The 14,986-nt window shown below is 43.1% G+C and overlaps 1 protein-coding gene across 1 annotated transcript in view; it reads left to right on the forward strand.

Moving 5' to 3' along the window:
- Positions 1 to 14,986, forward strand: part of sez6l (seizure related 6 homolog (mouse)-like) — a 21,428-nt gene that overhangs the window by 5,212 nt on the left and 1,230 nt on the right. The window contains exons 5-14 of the mRNA XM_023419421.2: positions 566 to 751; positions 879 to 1,050; positions 1,463 to 1,629; positions 2,158 to 2,352; positions 3,610 to 3,748; positions 4,983 to 5,179; positions 10,019 to 10,213; positions 11,715 to 11,906; positions 12,622 to 12,816; positions 14,578 to 14,692. Coding sequence (XP_023275189.1) covers positions 566 to 751; positions 879 to 1,050; positions 1,463 to 1,629; positions 2,158 to 2,352; positions 3,610 to 3,748; positions 4,983 to 5,179; positions 10,019 to 10,213; positions 11,715 to 11,906; positions 12,622 to 12,816; positions 14,578 to 14,692 — 1,753 coding nt within the window. The remainder of the gene's footprint in view (positions 1 to 565; positions 752 to 878; positions 1,051 to 1,462; positions 1,630 to 2,157; positions 2,353 to 3,609; positions 3,749 to 4,982; positions 5,180 to 10,018; positions 10,214 to 11,714; positions 11,907 to 12,621; positions 12,817 to 14,577; positions 14,693 to 14,986) is intronic.

Consider the following 14,986-nt stretch of genomic DNA (forward strand, 5'->3'; position numbering starts at 1 on the left):
CCATATTTCCATAAAAATGTCTGCACCAAATCTGGGGACAACAAATGTCGGTACAAAATTTCAAGACAATTCATGAAAAGGTTGTTGAGATATCTCCTACTTTCATACCCCCGTATATCTCCGCCAGTAAAGACGGTGCGATTTGTCTGTTTAAGAAAGTTACAAAAACTCTTGGACAAAGTTTCAGACTCTGTTTGAAGATGTACTTTTGTTTGAAGAACACTGAGGCTTTAAAATTCCCTGTATATGTGGATGATCGATTGATGTCTCAACTTTTCTGTCGAGTTTTCTGTTCATTTTAATCCTTTTTACTGTATATTCCTTTTATGTGTTTTGCAAACTGTATCAAAAGAAGTGTTCACTCGTATCGCTGCAGAAGTAGGAGCATAAATACCAGCAGCTGTTATTGTAAAAGTGACAGTAGTTTAGTGTGAGCAGGAGTTATGTAGTAGAAGTAGTTGCGGCAGTAATTCAGTGTTATTAGCTCTGTATTTAATGCTTACTTGCAGTAATAATATTCACACAGCACCTGTCATCCTCCTCTCTTTGTTTTCCCTGTGCGTAGTCTTCAGGCTGAGCTGTCCTCTCCCCAAGAGGCCTCACTTTGGGGAGGTGTCCGTGCTGGACCTGCTCCCTGGAGGCACTGCCCGCTTCCACTGCCACATGGGTTACCACCTGCAGGGGGAGCCGCTGCTCACCTGCATCAACGCCTCCCTGCCGGCGTGGAGCAGCAAGGAGCCCAGCTGCAGGGGTGAGTACGCGCGGAGCTGCAGAGGCCGATTTTCAAAGTAGAGCGAGATAAAAATTTCACATGCAGGAAAAAGATGATCCATTTGGAGCCGTGTTAAAGTGAAGTAAAAGTGACTCCTCCCATGCAGCTCTTTGTGGAGGGACAGTGAAGAACGCCACAGTGGGGAGGGTGTTGTCCCCTTCTCCCCACCACGGGCCGAACGCCACCCAGGACTGCTCCTGCTCCTGGTCCCTGGAGGCCCCCAAGGACCAGAGGCTGCATCTGCATCTGGAGAGACTGGCCTTGGGACCCACTGACAGGTAAGGGAAGGGGGGGGGGCACCTGTCTACACATGTGAGTGTGTTTTATGGGCCAATGTTTGCTCAGTCAGCGGTGACCTACCTGAAGGTTTTCACTCTCTTTTATACTTTATTTATCCTGTTGTGTAGAACAGTGGATCAAATTACTCATAGTGACAAATCCACGACTGCAGCTCATTGTTTTGGTTTTATAACCTGCAGCTTTACTGTTCTGACTCAGTGTCTCGGCTCTCGGCAGATATTTGTCTCCTCATTACTCTCTCTGCTTATATCCCATTATGTCCTTTAGGCTTTAGTTTAGTGCAGGTCGCCTCACGGTGGTCAGGTGGTCTGGTTTTTGAGGAACTGAGTCAGATTCCTTCATCTTTCACTTTCACTCATGCTCACTCACTCCTTCCATCGCTCCCTGTAGGCTGGTGTTGTGGAGCGGGCTGGACGCCGGCTCTGTGGTGCTGTTCGACTCGGGCCGGGGCGGACAGATCCCCTTCGAGGGAGTGATCAGCGAGGGTCCAGCTGTGAGGATCCAGTTCATCACCGATCAGCCGAACCACAACACGGGATTCAACATCCGCTATGAAGGTACAGAAGCTGCTGTAGACCTGCACGCAAACATAAAACCTGTATTCCTTCAGCACAATTTAAAGGCACTAGATGTGTTGTAACATTTCTATAATGACAGTATAATTATGTAAACAAGACTATTCCTGAGGAGATTGCAAGGCTCTGTGGTTCTGCTCACATCGTTCACTGCCAAGTGGATTGTGACTGGATTGGCAGGAAGAGGGATGGTTGTTCAACATAATCTGAGCTAAAGCTTTCAGAGTTTCTGGCAATGTCAGATTGTGGAGGGAGGGAAAGATCCCCTCCGACGTGTTTATCCTCATCAGTAAAAAAATAAATAAAAAAAATAAAAGCTAACCAAAGAATCGTCTTTGCCAGTGGAAACACAGATGCTACCAATCGTCTTGGCATCTGTTTACGGCGATTACACAGAGGTATCACAAAGGAAATTAAAAAAGCCACATGCAGCGACTTTAATACGACACATTTTGCTGCTAATTGTCCTGCGGACAGAGATTTCTCTTCCCGTTTCATTTTCTCCTCCAGCTTTCGAGCGCGGCCACTGCTACGAGCCGTACCTGCAGAACGGAAACTTCACCACCTCCGACCCCATGTACGGGGTTGGAGCTGTGGTCCAGTTCACCTGTGACCCGGGCCACTCGCTGGAGCAAGGCCCTCCTGTTATCGAGTGCATCAGCGCGAGGGATCCTTACTGGAACGACACAGAGCCGCTGTGCAAAGGTAACGCTGAGAGCAGGAGGCAGAGACAACGTTTTTGTGTTTAGGTTTTACCAGTGTTCAGAGTCGGATCTAGTAAACTCTCCTAACGGCCACTTGTTGATGAGTGGGTGCATGTTTCTGTAGACGGCTTCATGTTCTGATCCAAGTTTTGTTCAAAAAACAAGTCACCTGAGAGTAAAAGGAAGGAAACACCAAAACACTTCAAGTCCCTCTGTCACAAATCAGCTGTAACAGAGTCAGTAGGTGTTTTAGTATTCTTCCTTTTTCCCTCCATGATGTGCGTTCAAATAGCTCAGGGATAAAAACAACAAAACATCTCGCCACTGTTTATTTTGTTCCTGTGCGCTGGCGTCAGTCGGAGCCGGAGGCATCATGTTTTCAGGTTGTCCGTCCGTCTGTCCCGTTCTCGGGAACGTGATACCTCAGTAACGCCTCGAGGGAGTTTCTCCAAATTTGGCACAAACAGTCACTTGGACTCAAGGATGAAGTGAGTAGAATTTGGCGGTCAAAGGTCAAAGGTCAAGGTCACTGTGACCACACAAAACACAGTTTTGGCCATAGCTCACAAATTCAGACGCTAATTATGACACAATTTATCTCCCATGTCTATGAGGGTAAAATGAAGTGATCAAAGGTCAACTTCCCTGTGACATCACAACGTACAGCAAAAAAAAACACCTTAAGTCATTATTACTATTATTATTTTATATATTATTATTACATTAAAGCATATTTCCTGCAACTTGGCTGATTGGCGGAGGGATACAACCGTGAGGTGGTGATTCTAGTTTAATTTATATTTAATATTTTCCTAAAAAAAACAGAGCTCTTTACATTCTTATATAAAGCACAATAACCAGTTTCATCTAGACTGATAGATTTAAGGAATCAGCACCAAAGAGAATATTTTAATATGAAAAACATGATGAGTTCAATCATGGACACGTGCATCATCATCTGTTGGAGGATCTTGCGTGAGGCGTAGTGTGTTTGATGTTTCCATGACGGAATAATTCAACATTTTGGGCTTTAGATGAAAAGATTGACACCACTCTCATGTCTGTGTGATAAATATGCAGCAACAGACAGTTAGCTTAGCTTAGCTTAGCTTAGCTTAGCTTAGCTTAAAGACTGAAAACGGGGGCAACCGTTCTCCCCACAAGCTCCTTTAAAACTCCAACTATTCCTTTAAATCTTCCATTTTTCTTTGACTGTGTTGTTCCTCATTCTTCAGTGTTCCTCCCCCTGTCCCTGCAGCGCAGTGTGGAGGAGACCTGACCGGTCCTGGGGGGGTGATCCTGTCTCCGAACTGGCCCGAGTGGTACGGAGAGGGGGAGGACTGCAGCTGGAGGATACATGTCGGGGAGGACAAACGAGTGCTGCTCGATGTGCAACTGTGAGCAAATAAGCAACACACACACACACACACACACACACACGTCAAAGCTTCAGCTCTGATCCAAACTTTGGCCAGATGTTATCATTAAAAATGTAGGCGGGGAGCGTGGAGTGTGGCGGCTCAGTGAGGGGCCCAGCACCCCGTCTAGATGTGCCTATTGATATTTCTGTATTCCTGCTCACACTGAAGCGCTGACAACGTTACAGAGCTGCAGTTTCTCCCACAGTGGTGATATTTATACCCTCATCTTGATTCCCTGCTTTCACCGACCTCGCTGCAGAGCTGGTCATTGTGGCTGCGTGATGCTGCTGGACTGAATTTTTAATCTTTCGTCTAACACCCCCCCCCTGCATTCATGTCTCTGACAGCTCCACTGTGAACTGAGTTATCACTGAATCTAAAGCCTGTGTGTGCAGAAGTTTAATTTTAATTAAGCAACTTTCACCGGGTGAAGATTTACGTAGGCTGCAGTTCATGTGGAGTTTGCATCATCCAATCAGAGATGAGGAAACTAGTTTTCAAAGTAGAAATCAGATCAGTGTTTTCCACAGCCAGTGAAACCAGGTGAGACCAGAAAGATGGGATTAAAGGCTTCCTCCTGAATTCATTTAAAAGAAGGTGAGCTCGGTGAGCCGAGGCTCTGCCACCCAAAATATTTTTGTTAAATCTTGTCAAATGTTATTGCAGCTAAAAGTGTTTACCACAGTGTGTTGCACAGATTCATTCCACAACATAGAACTGAGTGAAGTAAATGTTAGAAATGAAAGTAAAATCAAGATGTAACGGGACAATAACCAATGTTTCAGTACCAGCAGCGTCATCCTTATGAAATTATTATTCATTTAACTTATTTTTTCTGTGGTATGAAATCGGTTTAACTCGACTCCCTGCAAACACTAATCCAATTACATACTTAGTCCTTTGGTAGAAATGTGTCACATCATATTTACAGATATTTCAATTTTTAAAACCCTGCAAAGCTGCGTCTTTAAGGAGCATCTGTGGTGAGACACACGTCTCTGGGGCAGTAACAACATGGCCGTGTTTACAGACCGCTAAACACTCTGCCTGTGGATGAATGCAGCATTTAGCCTTTGAGGTCATCTCGTCTCCCACGCAGTCGGCCATCGACATGACAGCACTCTGACTCATCACTACTTGTCCTGAACTGATACCACTGGCTGTACTCCGCTCTCTCTCTCTCTCTCTCTCTCTCTCTCCCTGTCTTCAGACTGAACATCAGCGACAGTGACATGTTGACCATCACCGACGGCGACGAGGTCACGACACGTATCCTGGGTCGGTACGTCGGAGGAAGCAGCCCCTTCAAGCTCTCCTCCACCACCCCTGACCTGACTGTCACCTTCCACTCCGACCCGGCGGGGCTCGTCTTCGGCAAGGGCGAGGGCTTCATCATCAACTACATGGGTGAGATTCGATCCAGTTCTACATCAACCAAAGAGGAAGTGTGCTGATAATTAGATAGATCAACAACAAAACAATGAGTTGATCCTAGCAACAAGAACCGTCTGAACGACAGAGTATTAGAGTCAGATTGAGGAAAAAAAGCTGAAATTTTGAGAATAAAGTCGTAATTTTACAAGAATTAAGTCATAATTTTAGGTTGCGTGTTGTTTTTAAAGGGGAAACATCAGAAGCTTTAAAATGAGGAACGTGGAGCATCCTGTGATGTTCGACTTTAGGCTTCACAAATAAGGAAATACTTCATCTTTTTGCTCATTATTATCATTTTTTTCCTCATTGTGGCCCCAGTACTCTGTCATACTCTTCACTGTCCGATCTAATAAAACCATAAAAATACAATATAAACAGAATAAGACTCAAAACCTGGAAGCAAGTGCACAAGTAAATCCACTTATTGTTGGACTCATGGTGGATGGATCGATGCAGCAGAACCGGAGAGATCGTCTCTTTTCTTCCTTGTCAAAATCTGGCAGTTAACATTACCCACAATGCAACTGAACCACACTTGGGTGTGTGTTCTGCCAGTGGTGGTTAATGCAGCCTCGAGCCCCTGTCTTCGTTGACAATAACAAGAACATAGAACAACAACAACAACAGGTTTATTTTCATTCATTTTTCCCACTTTCACTTTAAAGGACCCAGTGTGAGGGATTTAGTGACACCTAGTGGTGGGGCCACAGATTGCAACCAAACCGAATACGCCTCCGAGTGTGTAGGAGAATCTACGGTGACCTTCAAGTAACGTAAACACTTGTTGTAACGCCGTGTTTCTATAGTAACCAAGAACTGTTCTGCGCTGTGGTAGAAACGCGGCGGTGCAACATGGCGGCTCTGCTGAAGACGACCCACCCCTCATGTAGATATGAAGGGCTCATTCTCAGCTAATGAAAACACAATGACTCTTACTTTCAGACTAATGGAAACATAATTATGAATATTACATCCAATTTCTTTTACCAGATCCCTTTAAATCCAACACACTGGTCCTTTAATTGCGTCTTCTCTCCTCAAGCTGCCCACTCCATTTTTCATCTTCCCGTTTCTCTCCTCTCATCTTTATTTGTCTTTTCTTTCCCTTGCCTCTGCCCTTATTCAATCACATCCCATTTGTTTCACCGTCTCACAATGGCCCTCATCTGCACACACACACACACACACACACACACACACACACACACACACAAGCCAAGGAGTTTCACAAGCAGCCAAACAAGCTCGCACCCTCCTTTAACACACAGTAATCTGCAGTGCGTCCCGTATCCAACACCTGACACCAATTTAGAATCGCACTGAGACACACACTGTCCAATTTACTTGTCACCCTCCCGACACCACAAGCTCGCACACGCTTCCCAGAGGAGTAAATCAAGTAGACACAGCATGAATACGTAGGCTACTCTCTTTGATTATATATGTGTGTGTGTGTGTGTGTGTTAGTGTTCAGAATAAATTACCCACCACACACATTCAGGCTGCACGGAGGAGGAGAACCGAGTCAATAGAGAATGAATAATTGATCCAGGAACTTCAACTTACAAATCCCTGTAGGCCTATTATATTGTAGAGTGTAATGCAATACTGTACGCCGCCCGATCAATCATCAGAAATACATATGCACACACACACACTAGTCCCAACAGGAGGAAACTTATTTATATGTTTCTCTGGGCTGTAATGGGGTTTTTTTCTGTCTTGAAACTGTGCAAATTTTTATTAATGTTCTGTGTTTTCTTCTTGGCACGAGCGGCTACCGGAGGTGGTTTTTGTTCTGTTCTTCTTTTGTTCAAGACCATTATACACTCGAGACATTCGCATTTCGCAGAGCAATAAATGTGCCTGTAAATGTGTGAATGGGAAGGAGAAACATAAACAGTCTGTGAGAGCACAGAGGAGTAAACTTCAGATGATTTGATGTAACTGCAGCAAGAGCGAAGGTTTGTGTGGAAGAACACGATGAAGTGGAAAGAATCATAAATATATAACAATATAATAAAGCTGGTTATTCCCATAGTAATGGCCATATAAAAACAAAGAGAAGTGCAACGTAAACAATTTCCAGCGTTAATAATTTCAGTTTCCTTTATAGTCGGCCGCAGATAACGATTATTTCCATCATTGATTAATCTGTTGATCATTCGTTCTGTAAAACATCAGAAAAACAAAAGAGCATAAAGTGAAATTATGAAATATCTCGTTTTGGCCGCCGAACAATCCAAAAGTCTTTTGTTCATTATGAAGTAAGACAAAGAAAAGCAGCAAGTTCCCACCTCTGAGAACAAGGAGCTGATTATTCGATTATCAAAACAGTTGGCAAATCATTTTCTTCTGATCGAGTAATTGATGAATTGATTAATCGTTGCAGCTCTACCTCAAAGATTCCTTTTATAGATTTCAGATAGATGATGTTGTATTTTTACTAGTTTATTATTTTTACCGATGTTTAATGTTTCGTAGTTCAATGTAAGTAGAAGTACAGATTTTTTAACCGCCCCCAAAAAGCGTCTGTAGCCTTTAGACTTCAGTAGCACAAGTTTATTTGTGCAGCATCTTTCAACTTCAAAGTGCTTTACATAAAAAGCATTAACAGAAGAAACACGAGGCCACACAGAAGGAGAAAAGACATTTAAATTGTGTGTGAGTGAAACAAAATATAAGATCAAAAGCTTTCAGGCTGGATAAAGCCCCAACGACCGTCTCCGCCCTAGTGCAGCCTGAGAGATTAAACCCGGGGCAAACGCAGACCACTGGTCACAGGCACAACGCGCTGCTGATCGTTGACCTTATTGCTCCGAGTGTGAGGTAAAAACTAAAGGTGACTCAACATTTTCCTCATGTCAGATCCTCTCTCATCCTCATGAAGCTGGACAATAAGCTCAATGTCTCTATTAGGACAAAAGTTAAGTGACTTTTTCCCACCCTGAGTAGCGTCTGCAGGTGTTATTAACCTGAGAGATGAAACCCAGGACAAAAGAAAACTGGCTAAACTGAGTTTTGTGACCCGATAAAGTTAAGTTAATCTTGTCATTGTGAGCGTGTTGTTACACTTTTATCTGTCGTGGTCTCCAGAGAATGAATCCTAATAACTGTGGTCACATTCCTCACAGTGAAACATCTGAAGGAAAATGAGGATGTTTATCTGAAAGCTCAGCCGTGCAGAAGAGCAGAGCCAGGAAACGCGGCTGTAGACTTTTTGTCTTGTTAGCTCCCAGTTGATCTGAAGGGTGTGTTTTTCCTCTCTCATGGCTGTGGACTTTTATTAAATTGGACTCGGAGCTCTAAATTCTGAAGCTTCATTGATTTTTTTTTTTTTTTTTTTTTTTACGACCCGCAGCGAAAAACATGGCAAGAAAGTTTGAGCTGGACTTTTTTAATGAGAGATCAGAAGAATTCTTGATTCAGACGGATCTTCAGAACGATCAAGAGACTGGAGATTGGTCTGAGCTTGCTGCTGCTTCTCTGCCTGTGTAATCAGGACATGCTGGTGTGTGGGGGGGGTCTTCTCAGGTACACCATCTAAAATGATAAATCAGGAGCAAAACATTTGTCCATTTTATGTTTTTTTTTCATTCATTAAAAGAAGTTAGTTTGTGCCACTGAAACAAAGCTGTAAATGAGTATTTGGTCCAATGAGAGTTTAAAAACAGCCTCTTTAAACCTGCATTGATCAATATTTTCATATGAGATTAAAGCCCCTCCAGTGTAAAGGTCTCTGTCCATGTGTAGTGTGATTATAGATCAGCTCTAGCTTCTATATTAATACTGTGAAAGTATCAAAGCCTCAGTCCACAGAGAAATGCACACAGCCTGTATTCAGAAACTGAGCCTTAAAACCAGCCGTCAGGACTTCTGGAACTTTGTGATGTCACAACAAAGCAGTCACCAAGCCCCGCCCACCTGGACCCACCATCCAAACCTTTACAGGATTTGGTTTCTCTGAGTGTTTTTACCTGAAATCTGCTTTATTTTTATTGGATCCCTCAGAAAACAGTCGGCCAATCAGGAGAGAGGCTCAGAGCCTCCTCTCTTCTGATTGGCTCACTGACCTGTTGTTACTAGAGCTCCAGAGAGAAGCCTGAGAGAGGTCGCTCCGTGTCTGCAGGGTGTGTAAACAGGCAGATGTTGTGATAATATGTCAAACTTGTGAGCGATGTTTGGTTTGTTGTGAACCAGACGGACAAAAACATTTCAGCAACTTTAAAATTTGTGATTAATTGGAACAAAACTGGGTTTTTTCAAGTGGAATACAGATGAAAATAACCACACACACAAAGAACATCAATATATAGTATTTTCTACTCAGTTTTGACTTAAATAAAAAACAAAAAACTAAATAATTAGCTCCTTTAGTCAGAATTTTGTCACATTACAAAAAAACACTCAGACATCAGCAGCTGCGACAGTTGACTGACAGTTTGTGATAACTCTATTGAGGACTGTTTTACTGGAAGACTGCATTCAAACTGAGTGGCGTTTTCAAATGGCAGCTTCCCCGTCGGAGCTGAAGCAGCGAGGAGGAGATACTTGAAGACTGTCCAGCACAGATGAAATCCATCATCCTGTCACACGGTCAAATAATTGCACGATAAGTCCATCGGTCTTCCACGCTATGACGGTTCCCTCATCACTCACATCATGTGCCAATGTCGCGTCAAAATCAGATGTGGTGTTTGTTTATCTATTTTTGCTTCTTGACTCTTCACTGTTGCCGAACCTGCCCCACAAGCAATAACACCAACATAATGGATCCATTAATCAACGTTTGTTTTGAATTTGTCCTCTCAGAGGTGTCCCGGAACGACTCCTGTCCAGACCTGCCCGAGATCCAGAACGGCTGGAAGACCACGTCCCATGTTGCGCTGGTGCGCGGGGCTCGTATCACCTACCAGTGCGATCCCGGTTACGACCTGGTGGGACGGGAGACCCTCACCTGTCAGTTAGACCTGTCCTGGAGCTCACAGCCCCCGTTCTGTGAAAAGAGTCAGTCCCAGTCTTATTTACGTACCGACTGCAGAGCTGTGCGTGTGTGTGTGTGTGTGTGTGTGTGTGTGTGTGTGTGTGTGTGTGTGTGTGTGTGTGTGTGTGTGACTGTGCATGTAGCTGCTAGTGTTTATTGTTAGCACATTGTCTTCCTTTCACATTATTATTATTCACATCCTATATATAAGAACTTGTTTCCTATAGTGTAAATTTTAAAGACGTTTATTAAGTAAAAATACAAAAGCAGCAAAAGAATCAAAATTTCAGAGTTTTCTTATTATATTTTTCATTATTAAATTAATGTTATTGATGCATAAACTTGTGAGCAGCATGTACATGTTTAACTATTTCATGTGCTGTTGGCAGTTTAATCATATTTTATAAGACGATCCACGTGTTCACGTAAAAGTAAAGTAAGTAGTTTCTATAGTAGAACAGTCAGAGAATTGTTGTGGAGTAGAAGTAAAAAGAAACATAAAATGGAAACGCTTAAGGACAGTGTGAGTGTGTAAATGTTTCCACTGCTGTAATAAAAAAAAGAAAGTGTTGCTATAACAAAGTTTCCTCAGTTTGAGCTGATGAAAACTTTTATTATTCACTGTGCAAATGAAGCTTTTGTTCGCAGGTTTCTTACCAGAGACCTTCTACAGCTTCCAGACTTTTATGTCTTTTGACAAAGTGAAACAAAAACAAGAAAATTCAGATGGATTCAAATCAAACTGTATTTAATTTGGCAGCCATCTTTCAGCAGGGCATTTTAAACAGCGGCAGCAGGATGCGACTCACCGCCGTTCCTACTACCCAGACTGCAGCTGTGCACCTGCTCTAATCTCATCACACGCTAAACAGGAAACGGGTCATAAACACTGTTTATTGCCCCAGACCAGAAATCAAACTTTGAAGCTGATGTTGCTCCTAAACTAATTTTGTCAATCGAAGTCTTTGTTCTGGTGAAGATGTTTGTTATTCAGGGAACTCACGGGACACGTAGCTCCTCTCATGACAAGTTGGACCTTAATCAACTCAGATGGCAGGAGAAACTATCAGGGATCGGCTGCCGAGCATCGTGCCGACATTGGAGACGTAATGTTGGCAGCAGCAGTAACTCTTCACTGTCTGAAAGGACTTTAATGAGTTTCCATTAAATTTATTGAGGGCGTTCAGAGTCCTCAGAGAATGAAGCTTTTTGTGAGCTATTTTTTTTATTGATTTATTAAAACTCAGAGGATAAATAATTTAATTTATCACCAGCATCAGATGGAAATTAAAAACAACATTACAGATTTCCACGAAATGGAATATGTTCATGTTCCCCAGAGGATTAACTCTTAATCAGGGCCTTTAGTTGTTTTAAACGTTTAGGTTTCTGTGAGGCTTCATATGAGATGCTGAAACTGTATTTACACAGTTGATGTTTTCTATCTGATTTATAAAGTTTGATAAATAAACTTGTTTCATGTATAAAAACAGATCATATATCGTACGTTCCTCTTCTCCTCAGTCATGTACTGTTCGGATCCGGGCCACGTGGAGCACTCCACCAGGTCCCTGTCGGATCCTAAACTCCTGGTGGGCACCACCATTCAGTACAGCTGCAACGCCGGCTTCATCCTGCAGGGCGGCGCCACCATCACCTGCTACGGCCGCGAGCCGGGGACCCCCGTGTGGACGTCTCGGCTCCCTCACTGTGTCTGTGAGTATCATTCAAAACAGTTTCCAGAGCAAACGGGAAACGCGTCATGAGAGGTCAGCGGCGTTAAGCAGCCGGGAGAAGCTGGTGGTTATTTTATCAACCCCCGTGTGATGAAGGGTTTCTGTGGCTTACTGGTAATTTTCCAGGCCTGTTATTTCAGAGAGCTGTCATCAGGATAGACAGTTGCACATGGCAGTTAACTGAAGATGAGAGGCTCCTTCCTGCTGCTGTGCGATCTAACATGAGTGGGTTTGTGTGATTTCTTGCCTGGCTCTGTCTTTCCTCTGCTGACACAGATCACAGCGTAAGTGAGTGCCAGAGACGATGCTTCATCTCCTGCATTTTCATCTCAGGACGGACTCTGTCTGTGTGTGTGTGTGTGTGTGTGTGTGTGTGTGTGTGTGTGTGTGTGTGTGTGTGAGCGAGAGAGAGAGAGAGAGAGTATGTGTTTGCACATGCGTGTGCTTTCGGGGGTTATTAATGTTTGTGTGAAGTGTTTGATATGTAAATGCTATGCTAATGCACCGTACCAATCAGCCCTCAGCCACCTGGAGGAGGGGGTGGAGATTATCCATGAGTCATGTCACCTCAGCCAGAGCCTGTCAGATCTGTCAGTCGAGCTCTGACGCAAAACCTCTGATTCGTGGTGAGAAACTTGACAGGATCCATCCAGCTTTTCTCTCTCTCTCTCTGTTTTCTTTCTTTCTTTCTGTAGCTGAGGATTCGGTTTCCTGTGAAAACCCCGGTCTCCCTGACAACGGCTACCAGATCCTGTCCAAGAGGCTTTACCTGCCTGGCGAGTCACTCACCTTTGTCTGTTACCAAGGTTACGAGCTCATTGGAGAGGTGGCAATTAAATGCATCCTAGGAAACCCGTCCTTTTGGAGCGGCCCACTTCCTCTGTGCAGGGGTGAGAGTTTTGCAGAATTTGTTTGTTTCTTAAATTTCAGTGTGTATGTGGAATGAACCCCCCACTCCCCCCGTACCTTTGGATTTCTGCACGTACACAACAGTTTCTTCCCCCTTGCTCGTTGATACAGATTGATCACGCTCCTGTGCATGTGACTGACAGTTCGCTAAACTCCCGTCCCCTAATCACAGCTCAGAACATCAGCACTGGAAGAGTCTGTTTACCTTCCCAGAACCACACACAAGAGCAGAAGTGTGAGGGGTGGATTACACAGCGGGGGAAGAAGTATTCAGATTGTTTACTTCAGTAAAAGTACAAATACGCTCTAATTTGATATAACTGTGATTTCTTTGTTGGTAGTGTCCTCCAGGCTCGCTGTACTGTGGGCGACAAGTTTCACTTTAAAATACGACTCTCCTTATAAAGGATTTATAAATGGTTTAAAACTAGTTTATTAATTTGGTTGTTTACACTTTATAAATCATAAATAAACAAGTTTTAACACAGTTTTTATACATTGATGCAGGCTCACTATTTGGCGAGATCAAATTAATGCTTACTACTCATTAATCTTATTAATGAGTAATTACCATTTATAACTGGTAAAAGGAGCCTGTTAGTAACTCATTAATAGATGTTGATGTGTTTTACACTCTGTGCTGTCTGAATGCTAAAGTCCTAAAGAGGAGACCAACCCGCAAAAAGCATCTCCATGTTAATCTCCACTGAGCAGAACAATCTGATCCACCGCTGTGATTAGATCGAGGACGGCTGCTGAGAGCACGCCAAGGTAATCAATACTGCTAAGACCTCAAAGGATGAATCTGGTCATTTGATATGATCATGTGATCTGCCATAATTTGATCTGTCAAATGAAACTTTCTGACGGTGATGATGGAGAAAACAAACAGATATGAGGCTCACTATTTGGCAAGTAACAGATCACTGTTGCCCTTTTATCTAATGTGTTATAACGGCTTATAAATGATTTATAAAGTGTTAACAAGCTAATTAATAAACTTGTTACAAACCAATTCATACATCACAAACATGAAGATCTTATAAATTTTGATGCTGTTTTATAGGTTAAACTGCTCAAACTGAAACAAATAGTCATTAAAGTAATTAGTCAACTGACAGAGAATTAAATGGCAAATATTTGGATAATTATTTAAAACTTTTTGATGCGAAAATCTCAAACATTTCATCTCTCAAATATGAGGATTTACTGCTTTTATTTTATTTGTTTTATTTTTTGATAATTATGATGTTGGAATGGATGGATTATCGGTCGACCAAAACATAATAATAATAAAATATCATTTATAAAGGAAATTAGCATTAGTTGCAGTTCTAAATAATAATAATAATAGAAATTAGCTCAGAGCAGAGCAGGACTTGTACTGGAGTATTTGACAGTGTGGTATTTGTACTTTTACTGCAGTAAAGGGTCTGAATACTTCCTCCACTCGTGCTGTGTGAGAGCAGACAGGTAGACAGGTGTGTGTGTGTGTGTGTGTGTGTGTGTGTGTGTGTGTGTGTGTGTGTGTGTGTGTGTGTGCGCGTGCTCCGCCTGCATCAGCAAACATCTGCCTGCCAAGTTCATTCCCACCATGTGTGTTCATCCCTCCACCTGTGTTTGTTCATTTGTTTACCTGTGGAATCCACCTCCGTTTGCTAAGCCACCTTTGACCAGACTTTTATTTATCCTCTTGGTGAAATCCTGCCGCTGTTTAACCTCGTTCTATTCACGTGTGTCAGTTGCAGAGGCGACGGCGGGCTCCACTCTGGATGGCGGGAACATCGCTCTGGCCATCTTCATCCTGGTCCTGCTGCTGTCCGTGCTGCTGGGAGGAGCTTACGTCTACGTCACACGGTGAGATCTCTGCTCAGCTTTGACACATTATCTGACGTTTTGAGAAATATTTTTACTCGCTTCCTTGTGATCAGTTGGTTTAAAGCTCCTCCAGTGTAAAGGTCTGTGTCCATGTGTAGTGTGATTATAGATCAGCTCTAGCTTCTATATTAATACTGTGAAAGTATCAAAGCCTCAGTCCACAGAGAAATGCACACAGCCTGTATTCAGAAACTGAGCCTTAAAACCAGCCGTCAGGACTTCTGGAACTTTGTGATGTCACAACAAAGCAGTCACCAAGCCCCGCCCACCTGG

This window comes from Seriola lalandi, unplaced genomic scaffold, assembly GCF_002814215.2.
Source record: "Seriola lalandi dorsalis isolate HSWRI2012SDOR001 ecotype SW California unplaced genomic scaffold, Sedor1 jcf7180002054602, whole genome shotgun sequence".
NCBI classification, from domain to species: domain Eukaryota; kingdom Metazoa; phylum Chordata; class Actinopteri; order Carangiformes; family Carangidae; genus Seriola; species Seriola lalandi.